The following is a 14,065-nucleotide window of genomic DNA, read 5'->3' on the forward strand; positions in this document are numbered from 1 at the left end:
CCCAGCCCCAAAACACAACACCTTTATTTCCTATATTAACAGCTCCTAATGAGGACAGTTAAATATACCACTAGATTATGAAGCAAAATGCACCTCAGTGGTGCAAGCACAACCTCCTTTGTTGTAGGATCCACCTAAAGTGGCATATCCCAAAATGGAATTCCATGAGTTCTTTGAGGAAAAGCCTCCATAAACAAAAAGTTGGGGAAGCGCTGTGTGTAATACTAGCTCTCTTCCACGTGATACAAATGAGCCTATTAGAGGTTTTCACAATTCCTGTTCGAAACAATGCTGTTTAACTTCTTTTAACCCAGTAAGTTTCAAATTTATTTTAAGTCAGAACTTCCCTCCTACCCTACCCCCAAACTCCTTCCCAACCCTGGACATCCTGTGTTGCAAGAAACATATTTTAGGAAATACCAACCTAAGGTGAGGATGAAAATAAGGACCATGCAACCCAGGGACTGCCACACCCTACCCTGCTGGCACCTGGCATGACGTCAAGAGTGAGGTAGGGGATGGGATATACAGATGCTGATTAGAAGCCTACAGAGAAGGAAGCCAGCTAGCCCCCATTGCTCCTCAGGGTCCTGTGGCTGACACAGACCTCAAGCCCATTAGCCATGTATTCCCCAAGCACATTCTTGGGACTGTGATGGAGCGTGCCAAGACCAACTGAGAAAACCACCTGCTCTGCTTACTCCTCGCCTCTTGGGGGTCCCAGAGAAGGCTTTACACCTGGGGAAAGTGCAGGGAAATCTGCTGAAGGTCTACTTCCCTTACCCCTTACATCTTCCATCTTTGCAGAGAGGAGTTGTAGCCAAGAGTTAAAGTAGCAAGAGGCAACACTTATTATGCTCCTACTGTATACAGAGCACTGAATTAACTAACAGGGATACCAAGAAGTCTAAAGTATACCCTCCAGCCATAAGGGGCATCTGGTCTACCTAAGATGAGAGGAGGGGTCATGTAGGGCCAAATCATTGGTCTGGAAGAATCTGCTCACTGCCAGAAGAGAGACCGTAAAAATCCCATCAGTTAAAAAAAGAAGGCAAAGGGACTCAGAATAGGCTTTGGGGCAATGGGCAGTGGAAGGGGGACTGAGGACACATTTGTTGAGGTGGTTTCCTGCCCCAGTGGAATAGCCTAGCCTGTGTCTGCAGGTGACTGAAGTGCACCTCTGCCCGAGAATGGGTTGTCATGGTTTTCTCTGTCCCAGAAAATGTTGCCAGTCCCACACAAACACCTGTGTGCCTCTCTGGGTGTCTCCAGGAAGTGAGGAAGAGGAAAAGGCTTATAAAGAACACAGTGCCCTCTGTGGTCTTGAGAGGCTGGCAAAACGAGGACAGGGTCGGGGTGGGCTTGTCCCCACCACAGCAGAGAACAGACTCTGGGGCTGTGGATGTCATTCATCTCCTCCCCAGCCACCCTCAGGACCTTCCTCTGCCCTGTCCCTGCAGCCTTCTCTGCCCCTATTCCCACCCCGACCTCTGAGAGAAATTCCGTGGGTGAAGCTTTCCTCTCTTATATCACTGTCCACCTGGCCAGGTGGAATTTAAGGGAACCCAAAGCTCAGGGGTGCATCTGCCACTGCCCTCACCCCTGCCATCCTGTCTCACTTCCCTCCACATTCCCAAAACACATCTCCAATGGCGTGAGCTTTGGGGAGCTTGGACATGCAAGGACCTCCCTGGGTATTTATGACCCGTTCTTCATTTCTTGGCACAATGAATTTCAAAGGGAGTGTATTCAGAGACCTAAACATTAAATTCCTTTCATATTTTCTTCTTTGAGAAAATCCAGGGTGCTTACTTATCTACAGCAGGTGCACTGTGCTGCTAAGCCATGTCCACTCCTCCAGGAAGCCTCTGGGCTTCCACAGAGTTTATCCCTGTGGTCACACATCTCTATGTTACAGTCACCTACTGATTTATAGATCTCCCCCACTAGGCTAGGGGGAAGACAAGACCTGATCACTGTTGTGTCCCTAGTACCCATCACAGTGTCTACCACACAAGAGGTGCTTAGTAAATTGATGGGGAATGAAAAAAACAACTAAACATAGCCCAAAGTCAGGGGCTGATGTCCTACAGTTTCAGCTGCAGCAGCCCCTTAATGGTCAGGTGAAACAGCCCAATGATGGTGCTATGACAGTGCCCAGGGAAAATCCCAGAACCTTCCCATTGTTACCACTAGGGAGACTGAAAAAGAGGTACAGCAGAAAGGATACATCGAGAGAGCAAATGCAGGGTGCCTGAGATCCATGACCTCCCGACAGGGGGCTGGTTGGACCTGACCTTCTAGTCAGGGTATCCCCCAGGTCCTCCCAGGTGCCTGAGCTTTCTACCCACCCCCACCAGGTGAGCTGTGCGACGAGGTGATTGACCACTGCGTGCCCGGGATGAACCTCTGTCAGCATGAGGCCAAGTGCATCTCCCTGGACAAAGGATTCAGGTGAGGCTTGGCTTTGTGTCCCCAGCAGCACAGGCTCCTGAGGACTCTGCCTCAAATTGGTCCCTTTCCATTCTCCTTCTCCTTCCCTCTCCCGATCTCTCTCTCTGCCTATTACTTGTACATTACCATGTGCTTCTCTGTGTCTCTGACTAGTCATAGTCTAATTCTCTGTCTCACTGTCTCTATGCACGTGCCTCTGTCTCTTTGTGATTATTTCTCTTTGTAAGTCTCTATCTCTCTCTGTGTGTTGATAGATATATAGAAATAAACATATCCCTCTTTCCTTTATACCTCTCCTTCCTACTCTCCCCACTTCTGCCCCTACCCCCGCACACCAGCATAGCTTTCCTTTCCAGAGCTAATATGGTAGAACAATCCCACTGATGAAGCTGAGTCCAAAGGTTAGTTGGTCACCTTCCTTGTGTGCATCCTTCCCAGTGTTGTGCCCTCTGTGGCTCCAGCAAGTTTGCCAGTTTATGCATCTGTGTATGTTAGGGGGTCAGGAAGAGTGAGCACTGACTCAGTTCAGCAGCCACAGCCATTTGTGGAGCTGTCTCCGTGGTAAGCAGCAGAGCCTATAGCAGCTAAGGGATTCCAGGAACAATTCTAAGGGTGGAAAAAGAATTTGCCTCAGGAGAAGGCACCAGTTCCAGAGCCTGAGACTCAAACAACACCCCTGGGAAATCACTCCTGGGCTCTGTCCCTACTTCTTCCCTCCATTCTCCTTCAGGAAAGCATGTGCCATTGCCTCTTCTAGAGAAAACCCTGAGACCCTTGAGTCCTGGGATTACAGTAGGGACATCCCAGGGAGCCAAAATAGTCTCCCCTAAACACTCTCCCAAAGCTGCTTTGCACACACAGTTGCTTCCCCTCATCTCCAACAGGCTCAGTCCAACACTGAAGGGTGGGTGGAAGCTTCTAGCACCAGAGAGTTTGGGGGAGCAGACAAAGACCAGAGCATCTGAGGAAACCCCAGATGAGCCTTCAGCAAAGATACTTGAAGTGACTCTACAGAGTCACCCTAAAGATGAGGGATGTGGGTCTGAAGCTCGATGCCTATGCTGAGAAGTCTTTAATGAGAATCCTGACCAGCATTTCGTCTAGTAGCCTCTTCAGCCTCTGAGGGATGAAGCTCATGGTCTGGGTCTAAAATGTCTCCAGGATCTGTCATCAGTTTGAGTCTGTCTAGCTTCAGTCATAAGGCAGAGAGTACCCAGATTCCAGGGTTTTTGAGACTATGATGCTATACTGCAAAACTTAGCACTTTATGGAAAACAAGGATTTTAGAAAGCCTGAGACTAATGACATCATAAAGTCACAGAATCTTAGGACTCTTAGATTCATAAATCTCTAAGACTTGAACTTGAGAACTCTTAGGATCCTAGAATCTAAGAATGATGGGTCCTAGTTGTTGTCCCCTCGTGAGCCAATCCTTCAGTCCTCAAATTCTCATTGTGGTGAGTGTAGTGGGTACTATAAGAGGTTTTTGATTCCCTCCCTTTCAAGGCCCTTGACATGGACTTGGGGGTGGTGGGGGGGTGGGATTTGACACAAAACAAATGTTTAGAAATTTCTGGAGCCCTCAACTCTGGCTCTGAGTGCTGCTGGGGTGTTGAGGAAGGGAGGGAAGAACCTGCTGAAGCAAAGAGAAGCCCTCCACATTAGGAGGTGAGCTGTGACATTAACATCAAAGGATGGGTGAGATTTGAATGAGCTGAGAAAGGGAGGGAGGGCCCCACCAGTGGGAGAAGAATCTAGAGTAGGTGCAGGTGAGAGGGGGACATGAGCATGTCTTGTCTGGTGTTTTCCTTCCCTATTTTGACATCTCAAGTCTGGAGTTCATCACCAGGGAAAATGCAAGAGGCATGTTAGGGGCTCTGGTTTTGCTGAGAACAAAGGAAACTTCAGTGTTTCCATGCATGAACCGTCATTCAAATCTCCCTTATCTGCCCTGGTCCCCTCTGAGAGGGGTTAGGTGGGCTCTTAGGCAGTTGCGCTACTAGAGTATAAGTAAGGGTGAGGGATGCCTCTCAACCCCATTTTCCCACTCCCAGATTTGACTTCAACTCAGGGCTGCTCTTTAACTGAAGGAAGAGGCGCAGGTGGGGAGAAGAGATGCATGGAACACAAACTTGAACCCAAAGCACAGCAGGCTGCACTGACCAGCAGCATGCTTTGGGCATGCCTACGAGAGGCAACAATAGTGACCAGGCATCTGAGCTGTGAAGAAGTGGTAGAGTATCCATAGCTGGAAAGGAGATCAGTGGCATTGTTCAAGCTCAGCGGATGCTGGCCTGACAGAGCACAGTGAGCATGAAAACTGGTCAGAAGTGGTCCAGGGTATAGGTCTGGGGTCGGGGTGCGAGGAGCTTGGGACCAGAGACATAAGCAGGGCCAGTTATCATGATCCTCTGGTACTTCTCCCTCGAAACCTCACTCTACTTGAGTTCTAGGGGAATACAGAATAGGATACAGAATAGAAAGAATATAGAATGTAGAAGGAAACCAGTCTTGCTTTCATATTCTTGAGATAATGTATTTATGCACAGTGTCTCCTAGAATCCTGAAGAGGTCTACAGGCCAGCTCAATAATGTGAATTTTGTTTTATTAAAATACATTTAGGTAAAAAAATCCCTTCTCCCAATGAAACATTTCCTAATTTTATCCCCCTCGTCTCCCCTCCCCTCTCATCACCTACATCCCAAGGCAGGCTGCAGGGACAGTAACAAGAGACAGTCAGTTGGTGCAACCTTTGCCAAGTTTGAAGATGTTTATCCTTGAAGATTTCCTTATGTATGTTTTAATGAGGCTGCAACGCAACATAACAGATAAAACTGTATAACTATCCGTGATATAAACACTGAAATCATAATATACCAAAACCCTGACAATAATGAAGAACACTCCCATGAACACTGAAAGTGACAATGACAAAAACACAGATCACGATGATCAACATGCACTAAAGACTTACTCTGTGTCAGGCACACTGGCCTATCTCCTGTAATGCTCCACAATCTTAGGCTGTAGAAACAGCGGTCTGTTTTCTGGGTAGGGGCTGAGGCACGGCGAGGTGAAGCAAGCTCCCTGTGCACGCACACACAGAAACAGCTGGGGCTGCAAGCCAATCCTGACCTGACTCTGGAGACTCCCAAAGTCCTGGAACCAAGCACATCACTTGGTTACACCCCCTTGTCCAGAATCCATAGGTCATATACATAACAAAATCGTATAACCCTTACACTTTTTCGAGGAAAGGTAAGGGGAGAACATTTGAGAACACCAGGGAAGGCAGGTTGTACCAGCAGACGCTTCTCTTTAGCAGATGAAGAAATGTAGGGTAGATCCTTGCTTTGGGAGGGAGGTGCAGGAACCAGCAGCATCACAGGGCAGCTTGTTGGGAGTGCTAATTCCCAGACCCCACCCAAACTCCCAGATCAGAAGCTGTACGTTCACAGAATGCCCAGGGGCTTTGTTTGAAAAGCAAGGGTGTGAAGAGGGCTATAGCATTGACAGTCTCCACACCTCCATTGCTCCTTCTGCACATATGTGTCTGCGAGGAACCAGGTCTTCCCTGATTCCTCATGAAGACCTCCTCAGCCACCTTGACTCCATGCCTAACAGGCTAGATTTTACCCTGCAAGCATTGAGCAGCAGTTGTTGCCTTGGAGAGGCTCATAAGGCTTGAGTTGCTCTGCAGGTACTTAGAATTCAAGAGACACAAAGACAAATGCCTACAGGGGCCAGGCTTACCACTAGCAGAGTGTATTGACCACATGCCCTGACAAAGCCTTGCCCAATCTGTTTCTTTAATTTTTTTTAATGTTTATTTATTGTTGAAAATCAGAGAGAGTCAGAGCGTGAGCAGGGGAGCAGCGAGAGAGGGAGAAGGAGACACAGAATCTGAGGCAGGCTCCAGGCTCTGAGCTATCAGCATGGAGCCCGATGTGGGGCTCCAACTCACAAACTGCGAGATCATGACCTAAGCCGAAGTTGGACGCTTAACCGACTGAGCCACCCAGGTGCCCCCAATCTGTTTCTTTAAAAGACTAGGGTAGAGTGTGGGCTCTGACATGAAAGTTCACACCTTCTGGTGCAGCAGTAGGTCACGTATTTCGAATTTACCCTTCAAATAAGTAAAGGTGAGGGGCGCCTGGGTGGCTCAGTCGGTTAAGCGTCCGACCTCAACTCAGGTCACAATCTCGCGGTTCATGAGTTCAAGCCCCATGTCAGGCTCTGTGCTGACAGCTCAGAGCCTGGAGCCTGCTTTGGATTCTGTGTCTCCCTCTCTCTCTGCCCCTCCCCCGCTTGTACTGTCTCTCTTTCTCTCTCTCTTTCAAAAAAAAAAGTAAACATTAAAAAAAATAAGTAAAGGTGAACAGGTCAGATCTTAGCAGGTATCAGTTCTGAATGCAGGCTCAGTAAGTCCTCTGATTCTAGAACTTGTCCTTCTCCAGGGATACCCCACCCCCCAAGTGTCTACCTAGCCATGAATCCACAGCACAAACTATGCTCTGCCAACCAACCCCAGCAATGCCAGGATCCACTTATAATTCCACTCTATCCACAACTGCAGGGAGAGGAGCAAGGCAGGGGAGGAGCAAGAAGAGGGGGAAGGGAGGACCATCCCTTTGTCCCGATGCTTCCCCTGTCAGTCTCCTCTGTCCCATGTGTATTCAGAGGTCTTGCTTCCCTCTCCACCTTGGCCACCTGTCCCACCTTCCTCCTCTGCCTCTGCTGTAGTTATTATTTCTATTCTGGCCAGTAGAATTCAGTGGGTGGGCCCAGAGAGGTGCGCAGGCTCCAGCCTGCAGGAGGCAAAAGAGCCAGGAAGTGTTTGTGTCCACCTGTGCCCGTAGGTAACACGGTGCCTTCAGGTCTGTTTCTTGCTGGAACTTTGGCACAGTGTCACCCAGGCGGAGGAGCCTAGGGATGCGTGTTCCGGGCGCATGCTCAGGGAGGCCCCACATGAGGTGCACTTCTTGGGTGTGCACCTAGGCCAGCAGGGCCGGTGGGGGCAGAGAGAGGGTACTGCAGCTCCCATCCTCTTCCCTGAGGAGCAGCACATCAGCAGCCCCACCACCCACTCCTGAAAACAGGAGTCACCACATGAAGCAAGCAAACGTCAACTTGCAGGGACCCAGAGCCCATGGATGGCCAGTGAAACTAACTGTGGGCCAGGCTTTGGGGAGTCCTCAAGAGTTGAGAGGGACTTAGGAACATGGGTAGACAGAGACGACACAGGGCCACCTAGAAGCCAGCCTGGCACATGGACAGCCTTGCTCTGCTGTGTTCCAGGTGTGAATGTCCCCCTGGCTACAGCGGGAAGCTCTGCGAGGTGGACAATGATGACTGCGTGAACCACAGGTGCCGCCACGGGGCCCAGTGCGTGGATGCAGTCAACAGCTACACATGCATCTGCCCCCAGGGCTTCAGGTATGGTGGAGGGGCCCCTCGGGAAGGGGCCTGCAGGCTGGGGACTGGTGAGCTAAGGCAGGCTCACCCATGCCCAGGTAGCCCTAGCCCTGGGCCTCCTGAGTCTCCTTGGAAGGTCAGTCCTTCCTTGTCAAAGACCAGATGTTGTCAACCCCGTGTTATAGACAGAAGAGCCATCCAGGGCACCCATGTGGGAGTTGGACTTAGGGTCCAGCTCACATAATGTCAAGCTTGGGCATGATTCCTTCTAATGGAAGATGCTACCGTCTTGGAGCTCAGCTTACAGGGTAGGGGTAGCCACATGGCCACACTGGCAGGAATCTTATTTTTAGGCTGGAGAACAAAAACTTTGTGTCCTAATGGTAAAAAATGGAGGCAAATAGGAGAGCTTAGGGTTAGTCACTGGAATCACTGAAGCCAGAAGAGAAGGAGGGGATGGGAAGCACTGGCCAGGGGGTCAGGAGAGGTCCATGGGGTATATACAAGGAGAAACTGGGTTCCAGCCCTCACACCTACACTGCCTGGAAGGGAAGGGTGTAGGGGGCACTGGAGGGGAGGCAAGGACCAGACCTGAAGTGGCGGGGGAGGGGGCGGCCTGGGGACAATTCCATGTACATCAGTACTTGCTGCATGACATAAATCCAACTACGCAAATGAGCCTTGGTCATAGACTCTGAGAAGGAACCACTCTGAAAAGGCCAGTTTTTCCAAAGCCTGATTGAGACCATGTTGAGGCTTGGGAACATATAAATTCCTGAGGCCCACCCCAGAGCTACTAAATTAGAATGGGGGCGGAAAGAAGGGGCTAGAAATCTGCACTTTTTTTTAAATGTTTTTAAATTGTGGTAAGATATACATAACATAAGATTTACCATCTTAACCATTTTTCCATGTACGGTTCAGAGGCATTAAGTGCACTTCCATTATTGTGCAGCCAATACCACCATCCATCTCCAGAACTTTTTTAATCTTGCAAAACTGAAACTCTGTCTCCATTAAACACTAACTCCCCATTCCCCCTCCCTATGGCCCCTGGCAGCCACCATTCTACTTTCTGACCCTATAAATTTGACCGCTGTAAGTGCCTCATAAAAGTGGAGCCACACAGTATTTGTGTTTTTGTGACTGCTTTATTTCACTTGGTATGATGTCCTCAGGGTTCATCCATGTCGTAACAGGTGTCAGAATGTCCTCCCTTTTTAAGGCTGAATAATATCCCATCGTATGCATGTGCCACATTTTGTGTATCCACTCATCTATGGATGGATGAGAATCTGGGCTTTTAACAAATTCATCCAGATTTTCTGATGACACTGAAACTTGGGGGCCAGCACTCTCATGCAGCCCTATTATTTTAAAAACGGGGAAACTGGGGCTTAGGGAAGGAAAAGCTTTTCCCCAGTTGGTGGTAGGACTGGAACAAGTCCCAGTTACCATCTTTCTTCCCTCTCTCTGCTGGTGGCTCTTTGGCCCAAATAACTATGATTGTCTCCCCACACTGTTCTTTCCTCATCCCTCCTCCATCCCTCCTCTCCCCTCCCCACAGCGGGCTCCTCTGTGAGCAACCCCCACCCATGGTCCTGCTTCAGACCAGTCCCTGTGACCAGTATGAGTGCCAGAATGGGGCCCAGTGCATCGTGGTACAGCAGGAGCCGACCTGTCGCTGCCCCCCAGGCTTCGCCGGCCCGAGGTGCGAGAAACTCATCACTGTCAACTTTGTGGGCAAAGACTCCTACGTGGAACTAGCCTCCGCCAAGGTCCGGCCCCAGGCCAACATCTCCCTGCAGGTGCGCCCCACCCCTATGTGCCCCCCAAGCTCCAGTTGTTCTGAGAACAGCTGTTGTTCTACAGACAACTCTTGACTGGCTTTCACTGCTAATAGCAGTCCCCACGTGCAGCCTTTTCCATTCATTTATCTAGAAAATATTCACTCAAATATTATATGTCAGACACTGTGCTAACAATGGGGATTCAGTGATGGACAAGACAGAGCCCCTTGCCCAGGGGAAGTTGACAAGCAGAGGGGCCAGTGGCAACTCTGGGTGTTGTGGGAGCACATAGGTGGGACGGAGCTCCCTCGCCCGCTGAAAAGAATGGGATAGGCTCCCCAGAGGCAGTGGCAACTAAACTGAGATCTCAAGGATGAGTAGGAGTTTGCCTGGAGAAGGATAGAAGAATGAGGGGCTGGCAGAGCAGGATGAAGAGGGGATGCCATCTAGCCTGAGACATCAGCATGTACAAAGGCCCAGAGGCACAAACAAGCAGGGCCTTTTTCAGGGAATGAAAAACCACTTAGTAGGAACCAAATTCTTTTCCAGCTAACTTCTTTCAGGTTCCTTACCTGTGGACCTGAGCAAAGTTATTCCAAAATGCATTTCTGGGTGACCCAAATGCAACTGGGAAGGGTGGAGCAAGGATGGTGTATGGCTGAGAAAGAGCAGGCCCTGGCCCCTAGGCTTTCTGGGGAGGAAGACCCCAGAGACACAGCTGGAGGATGCAGCCCAGTGAGTGGCCCCTGCCACATGGCACTGACTACGGCCCTGCTCTCCTTCTGCTCATGGACACTCTAGCTTTAAGCTTATGGTGAAAATACTTGTTCAACACAGATCTGTTGCATGCCTCTGCATGCCAGGCACCATTGCAGGTACTGGGGCTGCAGAAATGCACAGAAAGCTCAAACTGCCTCACCTCGTGGAGCCTCCAGTCCAGTGGGCAGGCGTCTGAGATGAGGGTTGACCCTGAACACACACACACACACACACACACACACACACACACACGAAGGAAGCTCTGGGTGTGTCAGCCCCTCCTGGGTCCTCCTCATTGCCCTCCTGCCTTCCTCCCTGCATCCCACCCACCCAGGGACCTGAATGTTGGGTCCCAGCTAACCAGAGCAGCACCTGTGCCCCAGACATCCAGAGGGTCCATCAGACCACCTGCTCCACATCCATTCCTTTAAGCTGCACTTGTGCTGGACGATGGGAGTGGACAGGCTAGTCAGAGAACCCCAGCCCTGCAGCGGGGTGTGCCCTCTGGGCAGCAACTTCTGAAACCAGTGTCTCTCAGCCTTGGCAACACATTAGAATCACCTGGAGAATGCCTAAAATTGTCTTTGCCTGCCCCCTCCCCCACCTTGAGAGTCATATGTAGTTGGTTTGGGGTGAAGCCTAGACAATGATTTTTTTTAAAAATTCCCCAGATGACTCTTAACACAGTGCCTCGTTCATAGTAAACACCGAATGAAATGGTAATTATTAGCATTTTGTTTATGATTGAGATTATACAGAGAGACGGAGGCCTTGAGAGGGGCAAGGATTTGGGTGGGATTACATTGTATGCCAGTGAGAGAGGCCAGAGTAGAGCTTGGGGTTCCTGACACACACATACACACACATACACGCACACTAAAATAGTGTGTGTGTTATATTTATCTTGTAAGTGTATATATAAACAAAGTGGCTCACAGTGGGTGCTCATTAAATAGTTATTGAATTGCACCATCAGCATTTGCTGGAGTAGAAGTATATGCCCTCCTAGCAATTTCCAGACCAGACAAAGGAAAAAATAGGGACATGAACTCAGATCTGGGGTCCATTCAGAAGATGCCTCCCGGAAGAGGTCTCTGTGAGGCGGGGTTGGGGAGGCTAGTCCTCAGGGGAGCCCTAACCCACATGCCTCTCCAGGTGGCCACTGACAAGGACAACGGCATCCTTCTGTACAAGGGAGACAATGACCCCCTCGCGCTGGAACTGTACCAGGGCCACGTGAGGCTCGTCTATGACAGTCTGAGCTCCCCACCAACCACAGTGTACAGGTAAGGACCACAGCCCCTCCCGCCAATGCACACGGGTCCTGCGTCTTCCCTCCTGCTTCCTGCCCTGAGAGAAGATGCCAGGGCCACTCTGATGCCTCTTCTCCCTGCTGCCCTCCACACACACACACTCAGAGCGGCTGGTGGGCGGGAGAGGGGCGGTGCTGGAGGAAGAGGCAGGAGATGAAGGCTGACCCCACAGGGAGATGACACCTCATTACCATAAGATAAATGGCCAGCTGGCTACCGTGCAGAGCTGTGTGTGCCAATGGGGATGAGGCTGCTTAATGAGGTGCCCTTTTCAAAATGTCATCCTCATCTTTTATTAGTTTAAGAAAGAAAACAGGGGGAGATTAGCATGCAACTCAAGGGGAAGAAATTCCAGAGCACCGAGGGAGCAGGACTATTCCTTAAGTGACTTTCAAACTGTTCTGAAGGGTGGTTTTTCCTAAACTTCAGTCTTTCCAACAATCGCCCTGATTTTTACAAAAAGCTTGTAAAAATATGGTATGTCAGCTATACTGTTACTTAGCAGGTTACCTTACATAGGCTTTAAATGTGCTCACTCTCTACCCTGAGCTTCATCTCAAGGAATATCGTCTGTGAAATCACAGATATGCTAGCTCAACGTTAGATTTGTTTCTACTTCTCAGCGGAATAAGTACTAAACACAAAAAATCATTTTAGTCATAAATATTTTGTAATAATTATAAAAATAACCATTGAGATGAGAAATGTTTGTGTTACACCTAAAAATCACATAAAACTGCCCGAGGCAGGAGAGCCATTCCTTGTGGGGAGAGCACTGTGCATGAGAAGGGCCCGCATCCCGAGGCTAGCCTTTCCCCTCTGCAAGCAGAAGCACATTGGTTAGGATTGGGGAAGACCAGCAGTTTTCAGACTAAATCATTTATTCAATCAAAACTTTTCTATTGAACTCAAGAATATTAAATACACAGATGCAAAACTGTCCTGCAGGGGCTGGAGAGAGCCAAGCTTCTTCCTTCACACTTCCTCTCATGAAAACCCCCAAAACAGCACCTACAAACCCAGTCGAGAACCATTGGTTTAAACCAGTGGTTCTCAAAGTGTGGTGCCAGGGCAGCAGCAGCAACGCACCCAGGAACTTGTGAGATGGGCACATTTTCAGACCCCACCCCACACCTACTGACAGAAGCACTGGGGTAGGGCCCAGCCATCTGTCTCAGGGAGCTTCCAGGTGATTCTTTGCACAAGCCTGATTCTTTCCAGCTCACACAGGAAGCCTTCCTGGAGAAGGAACCATTTATGCTGGGTCTTGATGAGAGGGAGAATTTATATGAGCAGGAGAACAGGTGGGCAAACAGGCTGAGGGGACATCACCAGCAAGCCTAGGGGAAAACACAGGGGGTTCGACCAGAGCAGAGGTTCACAGCAGGGGTGGGTGGAGGGATCACTGACCAGGCTAGGACAGTTGGGTACAATAGATGCCAGGAGAAGGAGCTGTCACCAGTGGCTTCACGAGTTCCCTGGAGTCAGGGCCTCCCAACATCTGTGTTTCTGGAGCCGCTGGTCATGGGCCAAGTGGACAGAGAGCCTGGGTGCAGGGCCTGGGGCAGCCTGTCACACAGCCTGTGGTATCAGACACATCCAGGTTTGAACAAGGTATTCGACCTCTTGCCTCAGTCTCCTTCCCTGTGTACTGTGGATAATAGGACATACTTCTGCAAGAGGAGGGCAGGATGGGTGGGGGGGGGGCGTTTGGATATTGAGGGTTGGCAGATGAGAAAGTGCTTGGCAAATTGAGCCTTTACATGAGCATGTCAAGGACAGAAGGTGGCAGCCAGGCTTGGGGAGGGGGCTGGGCTCTGTCCAGAGCCCATCCCAGCAGAGCCTAGCTCTTCCCTCACACTGATGTTAGCTGCTGGGGGGGTGGTTTGGTAAAAGGGTGATGTTGTTGGTAAGAATGTTGGAGTGCTTTTCTGCTGTCTGAACCAGGTTGTGAAATAGGAACCCAGAGAACTACTTTCCCCTATAGAACTACTCTCTCCCCTTGTCAGGGATCAGTCGGCTGAGGGTTAATAGGGGGCCCTGGGGAGACCCCAGGCTCTTCCTTTTATCCACAGGAGGAACCCAGTGAAGTATGCCCATGCCCACAGGCAAAGCCTAGTGACAGACTCTTAGTGCCCTTCAGCTCACAATCCTGAAGGGCCCAAGTCTCCAGAAATCCCATTATTTAAAATGGGTTTGCTTCCAGTCTTCTGTGTGGCAGCACTGGCTTTGCCCCAGTTGTGCACTCTTTCACTCAGCAAACCTCTCCCAGGCACCTTGCATGGACCAGGTCCTGGACTAAGTGTGGGGGACCCAGAGTTAAGCAAAACACA

General features: G+C 50.0%; 1 protein-coding gene across 1 annotated transcript in view; it reads left to right on the forward strand.

The window, feature by feature from the left end:
• SLIT3 (slit guidance ligand 3) overlaps positions 1 to 14,065 on the forward strand; it is a 591,744-nt gene that overhangs the window by 567,765 nt on the left and 9,914 nt on the right. The window contains 4 exon segments of the mRNA XM_030327818.1: positions 2,361 to 2,454; positions 7,754 to 7,891; positions 9,438 to 9,678; positions 11,575 to 11,705. Coding sequence (XP_030183678.1) covers positions 2,361 to 2,454; positions 7,754 to 7,891; positions 9,438 to 9,678; positions 11,575 to 11,705 — 604 coding nt within the window.

Source organism: Lynx canadensis, chromosome A1, assembly GCF_007474595.2.
Source record: "Lynx canadensis isolate LIC74 chromosome A1, mLynCan4.pri.v2, whole genome shotgun sequence".
NCBI classification, from domain to species: Eukaryota; Metazoa; Chordata; class Mammalia; order Carnivora; family Felidae; genus Lynx; species Lynx canadensis.